Raw genomic sequence first — 20,271 nt, forward strand, 5'->3', positions numbered from 1 at the left:
ATGTATAATACTTGTACATAAATACTTGTACAATACTTATTATTTGGTCCTACCAAATAATCTTACCAAAGCCTTCTACTGGTAATTTTCCCCCAAAAGATTCAGGTAAAATTAGATATTGCGCACTTCACGACTACCCAAATCAATAGAGACTTCACTATTGATTTCAGTTTTGGGGTCATACACACAAATTGAAATAGACACACGCAAAGCTAAGGCAAGCACAGTGAGCTGCAAGAAACCTCAGGGTCCGGAACACCTAGGCTGTGTATTTTGCTTGAGTTAGAGTCACAACGTGAGTAGCACATGCACGGATATCAGAGCACATTTACTGTAGTGAGAGGGCTTCTGAACACCTCTGTGTCTGCATGGCTGGGGGGCGCGCAGCCTGTGGGACCTTCCAGGCATCACCAGGGGCTCATTTCTTCTCGGCCTCTTCTGTTTCGGGTTCTGTTTTCAGTCTGTAATCAGCCAGGGCGGCCTTGACGGCGTCTTCAGCCAGCATGGAGCAGCGCAGTGTCACAGGCGGGAGGCACGGCTGCTCGGGGAGACCTGTGTTTTTGATGGTCAAGGCTTCCTCCACCGTCTTCCTCTTTATCCATTCAGTGGCTAACGAGCTGGAGGCAATGGCAGAACCACAGCCAGATGTTTTAAACCTGGCATCCACAATCTTCCCCTTTTCATCCACTTGAATCTGTAATTTCTTGACGTCACCACACGCTGAAGCCCCCACCAATCCAGTCCCAACATTTTTAGATGTCCTGTCAAGGGACCCCACGTTTCGGGGATTTTCATAAAGATCAACAACCTTCTTGTGATAGAGCCGAGCGGGAGCTGACAGCTCCCGGGTGGGCAGGCGCGGGACCCGGGGCAACAGGGCCGACGCCGCCCGCCTCAGCCGGCCTGCTCCAGCCGCCGCTGCCGTCTTGCGGGCTTGCGCCTGCCTCCAAATTATTTTTAATTTGGGCATCAAATTGGGTGCAAAACTTAAGAGCCAGAAAAGAAAATGAATCTTGTTTTAAGGAGTTGAAGCAATTCTCCAGCAGATGGCTCCCTGGGATTGGAAGGGGTTGAAGAACCCCAGAAACTACTGAAATAATGACCACAAAATTCAGCAGCTCACAATGTTAAGCTGACTTAGACTTTATAGAATTTCGTTACATTTCTTAAAACTTAAACATTTCTGCCAACTGTTTTCACATTTTTATCATGTAATATTAGATATATACAAGAGAATATAGATCATATTTATGCTTAAGCTTAATAATGAAATAAATCCCAGAGAACTCACATTCAGCTAAAAAGAAAAAACTGGAATGTTACTAATACTGTGGCATCTATTTGTATATTCCTCTATCATCTTAACCACCTACTTCCCCTGAATATCATAAAAAATTACTGAATGATGAATTACTTTGCCGTACACCTGAAACACTGTAAATCAACTATACTTCAATTTTTTTTAATGTTTTGGAAAAACAACAAGAAGCATGTAACGGAGAAAAAAATTACTGAATGTTTTATTTCAGGATCTCTTTTTCCACTCAAAATTATGATTTTAAGTTTCACACATCTAACAAAATACCAGTTTGTAAATTTCACCAATTTATGGTATTCCATTTTGCAAGCATGTCATTATTTATTGGAGAAGGAAATGGCAACCCACTCCAGTACTCTTGCCTGGAGAATCCCACGGACAGAGGAGCCTGGTGGGCTGCTGTCTATGGGGTCACACAGAGTCAGACACAACTGAAGCAACTTAGCAACTGAAGCGACTTAGCACTATTTATTTAGCCTTATGTGAATAAACTTTTGAGTTATTTAGTTGTTGCCAATTTTTTGCTGCTATGTATAGTACTGTTATGAACATTCATATATGATCTCTAATAGATCTATTCAAAGGTTTCCTTAGGGCATGTTCCTAAAAGTAGACTTGCTCGGTCAAAGGAATAGAAGTGTTCAACATTCTAAATAATGTCTAGATATATTTCCTTAGCTCCACATCCTCACCAACCTTTGTTATTGTCACACTTTTTTTTTTAACCCAGTGTGTATAAAATGGTATGTCACTGTAGAAGTAATTTGCATTTTTGTAATAAATTATTTCTGAGATTGTATATTTGATCATAAGTTTGTGTATCTCAGTCTAATCATGTTTGCTCCTTCTTCTTTTGGGTTGTCTATCATTTCCCTATTGATCTTTTGGAGTTCTCACTATTCTAGACACAATCCTTTATCAGTTATATGTATTACAAAATTATATGTATTACAAATACCTACCCTAGTTTTTTGTCTTGGCCACGTGGTTTGTGGGATCTTAGTTCCCCCACCAGAGATTGAACCCATACCCACAGCAGTGAAAGACAGGTGCCTTAACCACTGGACCACCAGGGAATTCCCATCCTTCCCCAGCTTTAGAAGTTGTACATTCGCTGCCCTTCTAGTTAACTTCTTATAAAAGTTTTCAGTTTCAGCTGAATTTATCAACATTTTTCCTCATGGTGAGCAATTTTTGTGCATGACTTTAAAAAAGCCTTCTGTATCATTACTGCAGTGAGATATTCTATAATTTTTCTCAAGTTTTTGAACTTCATGTTTCACATCAGTTTTAGACCATATGGAACAGTTTCTGTATATCAGGTTATATTCACTCTGATTTAATTTTTTCTATATGGACAACCAATTGTCCCAGAACTTTTATGGGGAAAAAAAAATGCTCTCCCCACTGATCTGTAAAACCTTCTCTCTCCTACATCAAGAACCCCTATAGGAGTGTGTCTGTTTCAAGGCTCTCTATTCTGTTCCACTAGTTATATTAATTATCCTTGTCCATGACCACATTGCCTAAATATATAAAGATATAGTAAGAGTTTTATAAGTCCTAATATCTGATAGAGCAAGTGTCCCTCTCCTCTAATCCTTTTCTTTAGCAGTGCACTGACTGGCAATTATCTCCTGAACCCTTGTTCTTCCATACAAATTTTACAAAATCTTAGTCAAGCTGTCATGGATCAGTGAAACAGAAAAGTAAAATAAGTCTTATTTTTATTACTTCATTCCTTCTATTTTCTTTGGGGTTCTTTTGTCTTTATAGCTTAAGGTGGAGGCTGCCTGGGACATTAATTCTCAGACCTTCTTCTTTTCTAATAGAAGCTTTAAAGGCTAAATGTGCTATGCGAAATCATTTCAGTTGTGTCTGACTCTTTGCAACCCCATGATCTGTAGCCTTCCAGGCTCCTCTGTCCATGGGATTCTCCAAGCAAGAACGCTGGAGTGCAGGACTTCCCTGGTGGTCCAGCAGCAAAGACACTGCAAGGGGCCTGTGTTCAATCCCTGGCCGGGGAACTAGATCCCACATGCCTCAATTAAGAGTACACATTCCACAACTAAGACTCAGGGCAGCCAAATAAATAAATAGATTAAAAAAAAAAAAAAGAATACTGGAATGGGTTGCCATTTCCTACTCCATAAAGGTTATTTCCCTTTATCCATTTATCTTCATCTTACAAGTTTTGAAATAATATTTCACTAGGATTCACTTTTAATTACTCTTATTTTATACTATAATGATACATAAATTATTTAGACATTTTTTTTTAATTTTCAAAGGTATGGGACAATTTATCTTTTTATTTTAAATGTCTAAATTGAGCAGACATCAGAGAATTGGCCTGCATGGTATCAATTCTTGAAATTTGTCAAGATGGCTTTATGGTCTAGCACATGATCAGTTTCTGTAAATATTTACCGTGTGCTTTAAGGTATTGTGTATTCTCTAATAGTTTGGTACAGTAGTTTTTTATGTCATGCATTTTGTCTTAAATTCTATTTTGTTCAAAAACTTTAGCACATTGAAACCAATGCATTAAAAGAATGATACAGTTGGGCTTATCCCCAAAATACAAAGTTGTCTTAGCATTCAAAAATCAATCAGTATAACTCAGCATATTAACAGAAAAACCGTATCATCATCTCAATAGGTACAGAAACACAGATTCAGAAAAAGCACTTGATAAAATCCAATATCCATTAATGGCCAAAAACAAACAAAAACAGAAGTCTCAGCAAACTAGGAAAAGGCAGAAACTTTCTCAACCTGATAAAAGACATTTAATTTATAAAAATCCCACAGCTAACACCATATTTAGTTCCCTTGTATTTATTGTCATTATTGACATATTTGAATTTGTTCCTCTATGTTTCCCACTTTTTCTGGGCTTTTCCCTCGTCTCATTTGCTGTCTCTTGGTACTACACTGTAATGTCTTCAAACTGATTTTCCTATTCACTAACTCTCTTATTGCATATTTAACCATTTAATTATCAAGAGTTTTCCCCTAACAATTTTATTTTTATTTCTAAATGCTTTATTTGTTCTTTAAAAAAAAATCTGCTGGATCATTTTTGTCAGTCTCTTATTATTGACAATTTTTGTGATTTCATCTTTTCTTTCTTTTAATCTTTCTATACATGGTTATTTCATATTCTATTCTGATCATTTTAGTACCTAAGGTCCTGGATAAGGAGTAGGTCAATCAATTACTTGACTTTTCTGCTGACTCTCAGTCATGGCTGTTTTTTTCCTTGACAGTTTATTGATCTTTTATTATGAGACTATATTTGCTTGATTTTAATCTGTGGGTAAACAATGCACTTCAACTGGGCATGCTCTTCTCCAGCGAAGATTTACCTCTGCTTCTGTAGGGATTCAGGTTATGACACAAACCTGGAACTGCTTTATTCCTCTCTTAAAGACACAGCCTTAATGTGGGAATTTCAGCCTGGGTTCCTCTTCCTGCTACAAGTCCAGATGTTGACTCCTGGTATTACTATTGTCCTAGAGTTCCTTTCCCTTTCTCATTTGCTTACTCCTTACAGTTTACTTGCTAGGTTTCAGCTCACTTTGGGATGGACTGAGCTAAAAAGTACAATCCTTGAAGATTTTTTTCTGACTGCACTGTCATTAATGTACTAAAGTGTGTGTTTTATGCAAGACCTAGTCATTTTGCTATGGCTGGGTCTGTCAGAGTCTTCATCAGAAACTGAAATCCAAACAGTGAGTTTCCAAAAGTATCCATATAATCTACATTTAAAGTAAGTCTAGTAAGTTAAATGAGAGTTTATTGGCTTTTCAAACACCATTTTCAAATTCCAGATTTCACTCATAAGAGCATCTGTAATTTGCAGTGCATTTTTAAATTAGATAAAATCTCAAATGTTATTGCTTATTAAACATTCTGCTTTAAATGTTTCTGTTAACTGCTTTCTTTCTTTTTAAAATCCCCTCAGTGATTTTTTTAAATCTCCCATATTAATCTATACAAATTTCTTGAAAACATTTTACTAAAGTTCAAACTTTCCATTAATTCTGTAATAGTGAACATAATCATTAGTAATTTCCTCCATTCTAACTTTCACAATATTTAAAAGGTACATACATGAAAAAATTTTATATCTTGTTTGAGACAAGATAATTTGTGCACTTCAAATACTCCCTTGATAGATATTTTGGATTCAACCCATATTTCATAAAGGTGTTTAAATATTTTCTTATTTAATTTAACAGGATTCTGCTCTTGATGATGTCATCTCCTATATCTGGTTAGCAAGCTAAAAAGATCAGTCTGCATAACTAACCTCACATTTACTGGTCAGTACATAAACCCTTTTCAGCCTTGACCCCATATAATTGGTGTTCTCTATTATCTTGTATAAATCCTGCCCCTAATTAAATTGAGTTATCTTAATAGAGAGAGCACGGAAACAAGTTACGTAAGTTCTTAAATCTAGCTTCTATTCATTAAACAACTCGCTTTGGATTCAGATGACAGACTCTTATGTATTTCCCTTTGGAAAGTGAGACTACAGCAATATTGTTCTATTTATCAAGGGTGCTGTAAAGAGAAACAGAAAAGCTTTAATATTATTGTATCTATAAATTCCGAGCCATCCAGAATAAAACCTTTCTCTGCAGTAATTTAGTAAAGAAATATTTACTTTAAGCAAACATATACAAAACTTATGCATAATAATCCACATAGGAACTTGGCACAGGGATGGGAATCCACCTGCCAACGTAGCTGACATGGGTTTCATCCCTGGTCCAGGAGGATTCTACATGTGGCAGAGCAACTAAGCCCACATGCCACAACTTCTGAGCCCATGTGCTGCAACTACTGAAGCCTGCACAGTCTAGGGCTCACAAGCCACAGCTAATGAGTCCCTGAGCCACGACTACTGAAGTCTGCACACCCTAGAGCCAGCAAGCCACAATTACTAAGTCCACATGCTGCAACTACTGAAGCCCCTAGAAGCCCCATGCACCTAGAGCCTGACTTCAAGAAGAAGCCACTGCAATGAGAAGCCTGTGCACCGCAAGAAAGAGTAGCTCCTGCTCTCTGCAACTAGAGAAAGCCCGCATGCAACAACGAAGACCTAGTGCCACCAAAAATTTTTGAAAATAAAAAAACATTTTTTTAAATAACAATCCACATACACTCAAAAGATAAATCATGGGTTGGTTAGGTTGATTATTAATTTTGCAAAAATATCTCTGAAAGTAGATTTCCACTTCAAACTTTAAAACATGACTCAACTAATTCAAAATGAGGTTTACAAATTAATAAGTGGAAATGTGTTTGTTTTTATCATACCTGTGTATATTTACCTTCTTGAAACCAGAGATTCTGTCTTACTCTTCTTTGTGCCCTAGCCACAGGATCAAGCATTGTGCCTTGCACAAATTAAGCTCTCAACATATGGTGATTGCAAAAAAATGAACAGAACTCTAATTCATTATCTTCCTCTTCAAAATAACACCTTCATAGGACTACAATATAATTTTTACTATATTATGCATACACTTCAAATGAATATGATATCAACTTTTTAAGGAAAATCCATCTACATGCTTTTGTCACCCCCACATGGCAAATGAGAGTGGCCCATGAGGGGAAATGACCTTTGTACAAATTAACTCCAATAACGTTTCTAGGTTCAGACAGTAAAGAATTCACCTGCGAAACAGGAGACCTGGGTTCAATCCCTGGGTAGGGAAGATCCCCTGGAGGAGGGCATGATAACCCACTCCAGTATTTTTGCCTGGAGAATCCCATGGGCAGAGGAGCTTGGCGGGCTACAGTCCATGGGATGGCAGAGTCGGACACACGCCTGAGCGACTTTCACTTTCACTTTTCTAGATCAGGATCTCCCTCCTGTCCCCTTACCGTTTTTTCCCTCCCTTCCACTCTGGCTTCTCAAAGTGGTCTTAAAGAATCATCTAAGGGGCTTCCCTGGTGGTTCAGGTCCAGTTAAGAATCCGCCTTGCAATGCAGGGAATGCAGGCTCGATTCCTGGTCAGGGAACTAAGATCCCACATGCCGCGGGGCAACTAAGCCCTCATGCCACGACTAGAGAGCCAGCGCACCCGTGCACTTTAGAGCCTGCAAGCTGCAACAAGAAAAGCCCATGTTCCACGAGAAGCCGTTACACCATAACAAAGACCCAACGCGGCCAAAATAATTAACTATTTATTTTAAAAAAGAATCATTTATATTGAGTTCCCCTTACCTGAGCCCAGGTATCACTACAGATTCCAATAAGAAGAAAATGAAATAATGTTCAACCCCACAATGGAATGCAACAAATCTAAGCAAATTCCTACTAGATTTCCAACAGAAGGTAGTTGGGAGTCACTGCTTTGTTCACATAGAAAATGCTCAACTTCAGATACAAAATAAGCACTGAATTTAAAACAACCACCACCAACAGAGTAAGTCAAGTAGAAGGCACATTAATTAAACAAGATAATGGTCCTAAAACCATACACTCCATTACCGATTATCACTTACCCAGCACCAGGTACCTACAGCCATCATGGACACAAGGCAGAAAGTTCTGACCCTGCCCTTAAAGAGGTTTGGAGAATTAAGTTAAGAGCACAAACTGGTGATCAATGGCTGGGAAGAGAGATTCACTTCGGGTGTGCATACCAATAAAAAAGGAAATAGGATAAGTAAATACCTGAGCTGATTTCCAGCACTTAAAAGAAATCAGAATATTTCATACAAAATTGGAATTTTCAGCTTATCTTGGAAAATATCTGAGATCTGGCATCACCGAACTTACAATCTCCTCTGGCAACAATTACAAGCAGAATCCACCTAGATCAGAGGAAGCACCTAGTAGAGGAATGTGCTCTCTCCTAGAACACATTCACCACTCTCCACTGTCCTAGGCACCTTCCTCTTTGTTCACTTACACTACCTACCTGGCCCCTAACCTATTGGTTGCATACAGAGGATACGAATATTTCATTATAATAATTAATAGATAATATTACATGATCACAATATATAATTTTAATTGATAAATGATGTAAAATGTTCATATTTATTAAGCATTTACTCTGTCATGTATGTATTTACTACATACAAGTTCTCATTTTAATCTCAAAATAAGAGACAGGAACACCAATATCTCTGCTTTACACAGATAGAAAAACTGAAGTCTAAATAAATTAAATAGTTTGATCAAGATCATGATACTTATTCATGATGAAACTAAAACTTAAACTCAGGTATGTTCATTTGAGACCATAATCAGAGTTAATTTTTTACTAATCTGTGTTATTCTTCAATGAAGGTCTGGTCTGAGAAGCTTCATAAAGAAGAGGCATACAGATGACCAAAAAACACATGAAGAGTTGCTCAACATCACTAATTATTAGAGAAATGCAAATCAAAACTACAATGACATGTCATCTCACACTGGCCAGAATAGCCATCATCAAAAAGTCTACAAACAACACTGGAGAGGATGTGAAGAAAAGGTAACCCTGTTGGTGGGAAATTAAGTTGACGAGGCCACTATGGAAAACAATATGGAGGTTTCTTAAAACACTAAAAATAGAGCTACCATGGGATCCAGCAATCCCATATCAAGAGAAAACCATAAGTCAAAAAGATACATGCACCCTAAAGTTCACTGCAGCACTATGTGCAATAGCCAAGACATGGATGCAACCTAAATGACTATCAACAGATGAATGGATAAAGAAGATGTGGTACATACATACAATGGAATATTACTCAGCCATAAAAAAGAATGAAATAATGCCATTTGCAGCAATATGGATGGACCTAGAGATTATCATACTAAAGGAAGCAAGTCAGAGAAAGACAAATGTCATATGATATCACTTATACATGGAACCTTAAAAAATGCTACAAATGAAGCTACTTTCCAAATAGAAACAGACTCACAGGCTTATAAAACAAATTTATGGTTACCAAAGGGGAAAGGTTGAAAGGAGAGATAAATTAGGAGAATTGGAATTGATACATACATACTACCATTTATAAAACAGACAGTCAACAAGGACCTACTGTATATAGCACAGAGAACTCTACTCCATATTCTGTAATAACTTATATGAGAAAGAATCTAGAAAAAGAATAGATACATGAATATGTATAACTACATGACTTTGCTGTAAACCAGAAATTGACACAACATTGTAAATCAACTATACTCCAATATAAAATAGAAAGAAAGATAAGTTTAAGCTGAACAGGTTCTGTTTCTCCTTCCTGTCTTCTTTTCACTTCATAGCCCTCTGTTTATGGACCAGCATTGTACTGAATATTACTTGCTATAGGATGTGACAGAATGACCCTATACAGGTGTATTTCTTGTATAGTGACAACAGTGTGATATTGCCCAGACATGAATCATGACATGCTTTTAACAGAGATGGGATTTCCTCTAAAGAGTGGGATGTACATGGTGTCAATCATGATGGTTGCCTGGTTGTCGACTGCCTAGGGATAGAAGGTGTCTCCTTCATCTTGGAAAGCAGGACAGATAATATTTAAGTGGGGTTGGGGATTCCCTACTTAGTGGTGGGCTCTGAGGAAATCTGCATCTTTGTCTTGGCTCTTCCACATGGGGGCAGGGATGGAGAAGAAAGAATGAGAAGTTATCCTCTGAATAGGAAACAAGTCAAGAGGTGCGAAGCCAGAAAGCGTAGCAAGGTGCCTGAAAAACTGTTCTAGAGCTTTGGGTACCAAATATTAAAAGCCTTCTTGGAGCACGGAATGAATCAAGGGCTGGGAGTAAGATCAGAGAGAACTTTGTACCCTGTTAAGACTAATGCATTTTGTTTCTTTTATTTTCTTGGTTTATTTGCTTTGTGTTCCCTTAGGTTTGAGCTAAGTATTTTTTAAATTTCTACTAATTTTAGCTGAAACAAGTGAGAGAGTTTTCATCTATGCTCGAGTTGGAGTATTAACAGGAAAGAGGATGCAGAGAGCATGTGAAACAGATACCTTGAGAAAACCCAGAGAGGGCAGTGAGGGGACCTCTGACCACCCGGAGAATCTCTTTCTCATGATAAAACCATGAAGATTCTTTATAATGTTTAAAAGTGTTTTTTGTTTGTGGGTGTGTGTGTGTGTTTTGGCCACACCATGCACTGTGCAGGATCTTAGTTCCCCAATGAAGGATCAAACCCACACTCCCTGGACTGCCAGGGAAGTCCCTCTTTACATCATTTTTGTAGACGAAGTTTCCACAGAATGTTTTGTCTGGAGATGTGAAACAATTAAAAGAAGGAAGAATGGCTAAAAAGAGAAAAAGTAGGTAAATGTAGGCAGAATCAATGTAAATGTTTTAAGATAAATTTAATATTTTTCCCAAGTGTGAACAATTTTTAAAAGCTTGTAAGGCCAGTCAAATCGATGCATTATATTTTCCTTCTCATCTTTTCCTTTGGGGATATGTATTCATTTTAATGATAATAAGTAGTCTGATGCCAAAACGGGGTCATGGTTATGAACATAGCCTGATAAATGCAGTTGGTAATATGCTCACTTTATTTTACACATTGTTAAGGTTCATAATTATTCATACTCTGCTACAATAAAATTCTCAATGATTATACCAGAAGAAGGATAGTTACATCTAGCCTCACATTGAAAAATCATGCTTTTAAAAATACCTTGATTTTCTGCAAACATATAAAATGTCTTTGAAATCTCCACATCCCATTGTGTTTGGGATCCCAAGCTACATGCTTGCTTCAACAACTGCAAAAACCGCCACACCTGGAAAGCCCTGCGTGGACCACTTCTCACAGGATTCTCAACCCTGGAGTATAAGCCCAGATGAAACACTCAAAACCAATCCTTTTGCCTAGAACTCAGAACAACCTACTCAAGACAGACCTGGCACTGTTTCCTATAAATCAGGTATTTGTTAGCCTGAGGCTGAGTACCTGATTGCTGCCTCTAAAAACTATTCTTAAGAAATAATTCATCTCAATAATGATAAAGTATCTTTTGCATGGTGACATAACTAGGCTTATCATGGTGATAATCTTGAAACGTATAAAAATATCAAATCACTATGTTGTGCGCCAGGAACTAACATAATGTCAGCTAATTATACTTTAAAAACAAACTCATAGAAAATGAAATCAGATTTGTGGTTATCAGAGGCAGGAGATAAGAGGAGGCAAAACTGAAGGAAGGCTGACAAAAGATACAAACTTCCAGTTATAGATAGGTAAGTACTAGGGAGGTAATGTGCAACATAATTAATATAATTAACATTGCTGAATGGTATATATGTGGAGAAGGAAATGGCAACCCACTCCAATATTCTTGCCTGGAGAATCCCACGGACAGAAGAGCCTGGAGGGCTACAATACATAGGATCAAAAAGAGGTGGACATAATTGAAGCAACTTAGTACATGATATATATGAAAGTTTTTAAAACAGTAAATCCCAAGAGTTCTCATCACAAGGATAAAAACGTTTTCTTTTATTTTGTATCTACATAAGATGGTGGATGTTCACTAAATTTATCGTGGTAATCATTTCACAGTATATGTAAGTCAAGTCATCACCCTGTACACCTTAAATTTTCACAGTGCTGTATATCAGTTATATCCCAATAAAACTGGGAGAATAAAAAAGAAAGAATTCATTTAACCAGCAAGCTAAAGTTTTAGAAATATGCTTGATCATATACCCATAAAATAACTGAATGGTAGTGTGGCATGTGTGATACATAAAGGACAATTCAACACCTCTTACAATGTTTCCCACACTTTTGGACCTCCTACCACTTACTTTTCTATAAATATCAAAATAATGATGAGCATATACATATACACACATACACAAATACACACACAAACACACACACACAACTCCCAAGCATAAACAGCAATTTTGTATTTCTCTAAGCTGAAGCTAAGTTCTCTCTTCTACCTTTCACAGTCCTTTCTCTATAATTGTTTTGTTGCTGTTGTTGTTTGGTTGCTTTTTGTTTGTTTATTTGCCTGCACCGGATCTTAGTTGCAACAAGCAGGATTTTCCATGTTCGTTGTAGCATGTGAGATCTCTAGTTGCATGTAGATCTAGTTCTCTGACCAGGGGTCAAACCCGGGCCCCCTACATTGGGAGTGCAGAGTCTTAGCCACTGAACCACCAGAGAAGCCCCTTGTAATTTTTCTGTGATCTTTTCCCATCTTCTACCTTGTGTATCTGTTATTTATGTATTTATCATAACTCTTCTACTAAAATTTATACAAAATCTACTTATTATTATCTGAATCATCAAATACTTAAGTATACACATAAATGAATGAATAAACAAAACCTCTGAATGTGTACAAAGCTAAATCCTTTTGTCATCACAAACCATTATAGGAAATTTCGTTAAGTGTCTAAGAGTGAGTTTTACCAAGCAGTGTAACTTTCTAGTGCTGAGCAACAAAGATACAAAAAAAATGGGAAGAATCAATTCTGTAACAATGTTTACTTAATTGGGACTATATCAATAAATACAATGCGGGAGACCCGGGTTCAATCCCTGCATTGGGAAGATCTTCTGGAGAAGGAAATGGCAACCCACTCCAGTACTCTTGCCTGGAAAATCCCATGCAGGAAGAGCCTGGTAGGCTACAGTCCATGGGGTCGCAAAGAGTCGGACACCACTGAGCGACTTTTCACCATTCACCATGATAAGAAAGCATACCAAAAAACTTAAGAGTGAATATTAGCTATCTTTCTTCAACAGCAGAATTTGTAGCAAAGTTTATGGTAACATATCATAATATTGTGATTTTAACTATTTCTGAAATACCACTGGCTATGTGAACATTAAGAGCAGACATATGTTGACTAATCTGAGTGCTGAGTAATTTACCGTACTAGCTTACAGAGCACACAGTACTTAAGAACAGAGACCTAGCATAAATGCCAGGGAATGCATGATGCTTTCAGGACAAGCTGACAAAGTGACTTACCATAACAAGGAATCAATGACCGAAATTGCCTCTGTTACTGAGGCAAAATTAAATCCAAAGCATTTTCAAGAAGAAAAGCCAAAATTTGTACTCATTCTTAACATGATCAGAGTGAAAAGCAGCATGAACCTCCTTAACCTCTTACTACAGTATCATAAGTAACAGTGAACAGTTCAAATTTACAAGACTCTCCTGGATCTTTAATATTATACCCACATAGCAGCTCCCAAAGATAAGTCACATAAACTTGGCTTCATAAACGTGGCCTTGAGATGAGATCTTTGACTCCTCTTTGACTTTCTCATTCATCCATTCTAGCTACCTTCTGAATTGAAAAGTTATTTGAGGATTGAGAAAATAATAAGAAAATATTCTCTGAAAAGAAGTGCATACTGGGAAGACCAAAAAAAAATTGATTTTGTGAGTTAAAGTGTAGGTGAAGAGCAAACATTTCTCTCATAAAAATTACATGAGCTCTTAAGAATCCTCAATGGAGCTATTAAAGACAAATATCTCTGAGGCTTCTCCACAATGCCGCTTAAAGAATGCATTTCCCCATTCATTTCTGATTTACCAGTAAAAGAACGAAACTAAGCATGTTGATTTCAGTACCAATTATAAGGCCCCCCACACTGCCAAAAGATATATCATCTGAACAAAGGCATGCTTTTCAAATATGACTTTCTCCTGAAATTCCTATGTTATTATAGAGAGAATCCTAGGACACAGGCATAACTGAGAATTCCAGATAAGAAAGGAGAGATAATATCACTACCACTTCAGCAGAGGAAATTAAGAGGTGTCACAAATATATACATATATGAAGGAAATGCCCTCAGAGGACTGTGGGAAAAAAACATCCATGAAATTAAACACACACACACACAGATGTGCACACACAACTATTCATGAAGGGAGGAAAATGGATTGTCACTGAAATAGATCAAACAAGTGACAGAGCAATGACAGCCTTCTGCCCCATGTGCGCTGCCTCGCTGGGAAAAGATGTCAAAAATACAACCTTTCAAAACCTAAATATAAGGGCAGTCAAAATGACCTTCAAAAAACAAGGGAAAAGCTGTCAGAAAAGAGAAAATTGAAGTTAAATGATATATTTGGTCTCACTTTTTAATCAAGATATTAAAAAATTAAATATGGTTTTCCTATTGGAAACTAGAATTAAAAACCTCTTCATGTATTTTTTTAAAAGTAGCACGTCACATGTTTGCATATAACATGCATCATACATACAAAAGGGGGAATAATTCCCCAGCACGTCAATTACTATGAGTTTGTTCCATAAACTCTGTAATAAACAGGCATGTTGAAACAGATAAGGAAATGGGAACTGTCTGGAATAAGGGCATAGGATTTTACAGTCCTAATACTCAGTCTATTATAACTATAGAAAGACAGTAAATAGGACCAGTCAAATCAAGAATTCACATCCTCTAGATCAAAGACACTGGTGTTTCTTCTCTTGCAGAAAAGCCATAAGCTAACAGGCTCATCTTGGGAGAGTTACCCTGCTCCCAAGTCTGTCCGGTCAGCACCATGGGGAGCACCAAGCAGGTTCCCACTGCCCACTGGCTGGAAAGCCCAGGTACTGGCTTCCAGACATTATGGGAGGAAGTGCTGGGGATGCGAGGAAGGACTACCAAAACCTTAATCACAACATCTGAGAAACCTTCATTTTTGTTCTCTTATTTCCCACATGTTCTTAAAACCTAGTACCTGGTATGAGTAACAGTATCGAACTATTAAAGCCACAATCTTCCACCTACAGAAATATTGTTACAGTTTTAGAGCACAGGTGAATTTCCATCTTCTGTGGAAATATAGGAAAGGCCAAAATAAGTTTTCCAGTAGTCATGTACAGTTATGAGAGTTGGACCATGAAGAAGGCTGAGCATCAAAGAATTGATGCTTTTGAACTGTGGTGTTGGTGAAGATTCTTGAGAGTCCCGTGGATAGCAGGAAGATCAAACCAGTCAATCCTAAAGGAAACCAACCCTGAATATTCATTGGAAGGACTGATGCTGAAGCTGAAGCTCCAATACTTTGGTCACCTGATGCAAAGAGCTGACTCGTTGTCAGCTAGGAAAGACCCTGATGCTAGGAAAGATTGAGGGCAGGAGGAGAAGAGGGCAACAGAGGATGAGGCGGTTGGATGGCATCATTGACTCAATGGACATGAGTCTGAGCAAACTCCGGGACACAGTGAAGGACAGGGAGGCCTGCATGCTGTAGTCCATGGGGTTGCAAAGAGTAGGACACAGCTAAGTGACTGAACAACAACAAATAAGTTTGATTTGTTTAGATATCCTCAGTTGGATTTCTAAAATAAATAAAGTAGAATTTCTTCTGGTAAGAAATATTGAAATTTCTATGTCATTTGATATTAGTCTCAAAATATTTTAAAAACAGCTAACCCAAATGAAAATATTCCAAGTAGGTTTTCATAAGCAATCAGAAATTTTAAGCTGCCATTTTGGAGCAGAGAAAGACATTAATATTCAACCAAAAAATGCTATCAACCTAAACACAGATCGTGTTCAAAAATTAGTTTATGTGTATATATGTGCATATATATAAATGTATACGTGTGTGTGTGTGTGTGTGTGTGTGTGTGTGTGTGTGTGTACATATATATATACTGTGTATGCTGAGTTGCTTCAGTCATGTCCAACTCTTTGCGACCCTATGGACTATAGCCCTCCAGGCTCCTCTGTCTGTGGGATTATCCAGGCAAGAATACTACAGTTAGTTGTCGTACCCTCCTCCAGGGGATCCTCCTGACCCAGGGATCCAATCTGCCTCTCTTAAGTCTCCTGCATTAGCAAGAGTATTCTTTACCACTAGCACCACCTGGGAAGCTTTGCTATTATCCAATTTTGAATTAAAAGTGACAACACTTTGTCATGTTTATATTCCAAAGATGCTGAATACAGCCCTAGTAGAATTATGCCTGAGATAAGTATAATGCACTTTTTATCATCCTGAAAGCATTCCCTTAAAAAATACAGAGAAGTAAAGATAAACCATTATCCTTCAAAAATCAAACTGCATTTGTGCTGACAAGGTAAAAGACTCATTGAAATAGGCACAAGGCAGTATGCACTTATAGAAGCAGGCTTTCTTCAATGCTTGAGAAATGTAAAACACACCAAACTTCCCCACTCTTCCAGTGCATACCTCTCAAGGGGGTGTTCTGCCTTCAGAGCCAACTGGAAAACTCCTCAGAAGCAGACTTCCTATTACAAATTGAATTGTGCACCCACCTCTACTCCACCAGTGCGAATATGTGTTTAAGTCCTAATCCAAACACTTGTGAATATGATCTTATTTGCAAATAGTGTACCAGCAGATATAATCAAGTTAAGATGTACTTAGTAGGGTGAGTCCTAACCCAATGGCTGATGTCCTTATTAAGACAAGGGAAATTTGGCCACAGAAACACAAAGGAGGGAGATGTGAAGGAGGCAGAAGCTGTAGATCTGCTGCCGTAAGCCAAGGAATGCCTGAAGGACCAAAAGCTGGAAGAGGCAAGGATGATCCCCATCCAGAGGCTTTGGAGGGAGCACAGCCCTGCCTACACCTTGATTTCAGGCTTCGAGGCTCCAAAACCACAGAAGAACAATGTCTATTGTTTAAATCACCCCGTTTGAGGTACTCTGTTACAGTGGTCCTAGAAAATGATACACACCCTTAGTCATCATGTTGTAGTGATATAAAGGAAAAGACAAGATGGTGTACCAAGCAGAAACAACTTTTAGGTTCATCTGGGCCATGACTTTCCCTTAAAGGGTAAACATTCAGGAAGTTCTTCAGAATTTTTTGCCTCTTGGGTGTATGGTGTCTAAAGGGGCAGGTTTCTCATTATATCTCACTGAGATAAATACCCCATTCTCTGGAGAAGTGTTCTTGTCCCCACGTGGGAAGGAAAGCATTCAGATAAGTATATAGAGAGCTTTTAATAACATAACTAAATAAACACACACCTTAAACTGGAGAATTGTCTGTCATTTATCAACACATCACAGAGATTCAAATTTGAAAGGCAGACAACTTTACCTCACATGATCCTGTTCTAGGTAAAAATAAACTATCCTCCCCTGGGTCCATTGCTATGGAAAAATTAAAATGCTTCACCCAGGCAGAGCCTCAAGCTGCACTTATATTCCTGGACAAGGTGGAAAAACATGCATTGAAAATGGAGGCCTCTAGGCATCTATTGATTTATCAATTTAAATAAGTATAGTCACTTCTGCTTTCAGAGGGTTTGATAGACCAGCATAAAACTAATGGCATTATTAACACATACTAATTAAATACAAAAACTGCATTCCCTTTCACTTAGGAGAAAAGGTGTGCTCATTCAAAATCTTGTCTTAAGCCCAACAACGTAGCAGAAAGAATATTTTTAAACCAAAAACATCTTTCAAAGCCTTGACAAGGATCATAGCTTAGATCAAAACTGACAAAATATATTCTCAAAAAGAAGCTGAAACTGAATCGTGTAGAAGAAAAGCACTAAAACTCCAGGACATTTTAGGCAAGTTAAGAAAATTCTCACACATCTCAATACAACTTCCATCATCAACTAAATTTAGAAAATTATTGCAGTTTCACAAGTATGGATTATTCACAAATCCAATTTTTTTCCTCTGATTCAATGAGCCCTGCCGGGAAAGCTGTCATCTGCAACTCTGGTTAATTTGGGGAAACCTGGTCTTTCCAGATGGTATCAAGGAGGGCAGACAGCTAATAAGAGTCTACATTCCAAGTTTTTATCTTAATGTGGAGAGCAAGAGCTGTTAGCCTCTGAGCTTGCTTTGATCCATTTCTTAAACCAGCACTCCATGGAATTCACATTCCTCCTAAAATGTCATGTTTCTTTGCCAGAAAACTACCAGTATTACCCTGAAAGTCTGCAATAGAGCCTGCTGAAAACCTGGCTGAACCACCTTCCCTGTTACAGAGTAGAAAAAATATAAAATAACAGCACACCCTATGTCTTCAATGCTTCAAACCCATGGCTAATCTTGGGCACTAATCTTAGTGCCCAAGAGCTTACCTATCTCCAAGATTAGTTTACAAATCACTGGGCATTTTTCAATCTAGCCAGGAGCTGTTCACCTGCCGAAGTGCTGATTAATTAAACGACCTTTCATTATATCTCCATTTTCTCATTTGTGGATGTGCAGCTGTACCCCAAGCATCTTTTTCATGCTCAAAGCCAATGTCTTGCAAAGTAAAATTTGGCATGAATTTCTCAGCCTTAAGAGGTGAGAAGACTGCCCATCTCCAAAAAGTGGAACATCTAACCCAGAGATATAATTAAGGGAAAATGACCCAGCATTAACCACCAGAGCACTATTACAAAAATACAATCCACATTAAAATTTTCGCCCAAGAAAATCCAGTGGGGAAACTCAAGTTTTCCATTTAAACCAGTTTTTCAACTCAGCCTGCACACAGAAATCATCTCAAGAAACTCTTGGGAATGTTGATGCCAGATCTCATCCCAACTGAATCAGAATCACTGGGAGAAGGACTCGGGTATTAGAATCCTTTAAAAACTCCCCAAGGTGATTCTAAAGTTCAACCATAATTGAGAGTTACTGATGGAGAGCAGGGGTCAGTGAGTTTTTTCAGGCAAGGGCCATCCCATAAATATTTTGGGTTTTGTGGGCAGTTAGTCTCTGTCACAACTACTCAGCTCTGCCGCACTGGCACATAAATAACCACAGACAACACACAAATGAACAAATGTGGCTGCATTCCAACACAGCTATAATTAGGAGCACTGAAATTTCAATTTTATAAAAACTTTTACATCTCACGAAATACTATTCTTCTTTTGATTTTTTTTTTCCCAATCATTTGAAAACGTAAAGATCAATCTGAGCTTGTCATACAAAAATAGATGTCAGCCTGGTTGGCTGGGCCACAGTCTACTGACCCCTCATCGACACTACAGACTGAATACACTTCTCCTTGATCTTTTCTCAAAAACAACATTTGCTCGGTGACTCACTGTATCTGTCCTAGAAAAAATCCCCTTTCAAAGCATGGATACCTTCAGATTCAAGTTGGTCCAGGCCATAGGAGGTAGCTGTGTTAACATAGCTAAAGGATGGAGCCGCAGTTCTTCTTTCAGAAGATGCCTCAGGATCAGCAAGTGCTGGGGAAGTGCTGGGGGCCTCCTCCATTATTCCAGGGGGCGTCACTGGAGAACCCAAAATTGGTGTGAACAACTCCTCATTCGGCCCTGTGACTGTGTCCATTAGGTCTGCCGAACACAAGAGATATGACTTGACCAAAGATGACCCGAATGAGAAATGTATATATTTAAATATATGCTTTTACTTTTTAAGCAAGAAATGACTAATGAAACCAGTATCTCATATACAGTAGATTTGGCACTTAGACCAGTTCCATCTCCCACAATGCATCGATTCAGCTACCCAAGGCAAATACTTCTCTTCCAGGAAAATACACTACCTCAAATCAGAACTCTGGTTTCAAATTTTAATCTCCCATTTATTCTATTGACAATATTATGGATTTTGTAGGATTTTATATAACCTATTGGGGCTTCCCTGGTGGCTTAGTGGTAAAGAATTCATCTGCCAAGCAGGAGACGTGGGTTTGATCTTTGGGTCGGGAAGATCCCCTGCAGAAGAAAAGGGTAACCCACTCCAGTATTCTTGCCTGGGAAATCCTATGCACAGAGAAGCCTGGTAGGCTACAGCCCATAGGGTCCCAAATGAGCTGGACACAACTTAGCGACTGAACAACAACAATATAATCTATTACTAAAGATAAAAAATTTAACAAAATCTATTTAAATATACACCAAAGATGACTTTGGTGATGTAAAGAACCTGCCTGCCTGTGCAGAAGACATAAGACAATCCCTGGGTTGGGAAGATTCCCTGGAGGAGAGCATG

At 38.1% G+C, this 20,271-nt stretch overlaps 2 protein-coding genes across 5 annotated transcripts in view; both read right to left on the reverse strand.

The window, feature by feature from the left end:
- ARMH4 (armadillo like helical domain containing 4) overlaps nucleotides 1-20,271 on the reverse strand; it is a 132,418-nt gene that overhangs the window by 95,435 nt on the left and 16,712 nt on the right. For all 4 annotated transcript variants that reach the window (XM_043472188.1, XM_043472187.1, XM_043472186.1 and 1 more), the window contains exon 4: nucleotides 19,398-19,610. In XM_043472188.1, coding sequence (XP_043328123.1) covers nucleotides 19,398-19,610 — 213 coding nt within the window. The remainder of the gene's footprint in view (nucleotides 1-19,397; nucleotides 19,611-20,271) is intronic.
- LOC122443989 (iron-sulfur cluster assembly enzyme ISCU, mitochondrial-like) lies at nucleotides 391-970 on the reverse strand. The gene has a single exon (XM_043472809.1). It carries the CDS (start codon nucleotides 968-970, stop codon nucleotides 419-421), a length of 552 nt encoding a protein of 183 aa, XP_043328744.1. The 3' UTR covers nucleotides 391-418.

The sequence above is a fragment of the Cervus canadensis genome, chromosome 6, assembly GCF_019320065.1.
Source record: "Cervus canadensis isolate Bull #8, Minnesota chromosome 6, ASM1932006v1, whole genome shotgun sequence".
Taxonomy (NCBI): Eukaryota; Metazoa; Chordata; class Mammalia; order Artiodactyla; family Cervidae; genus Cervus; species Cervus canadensis.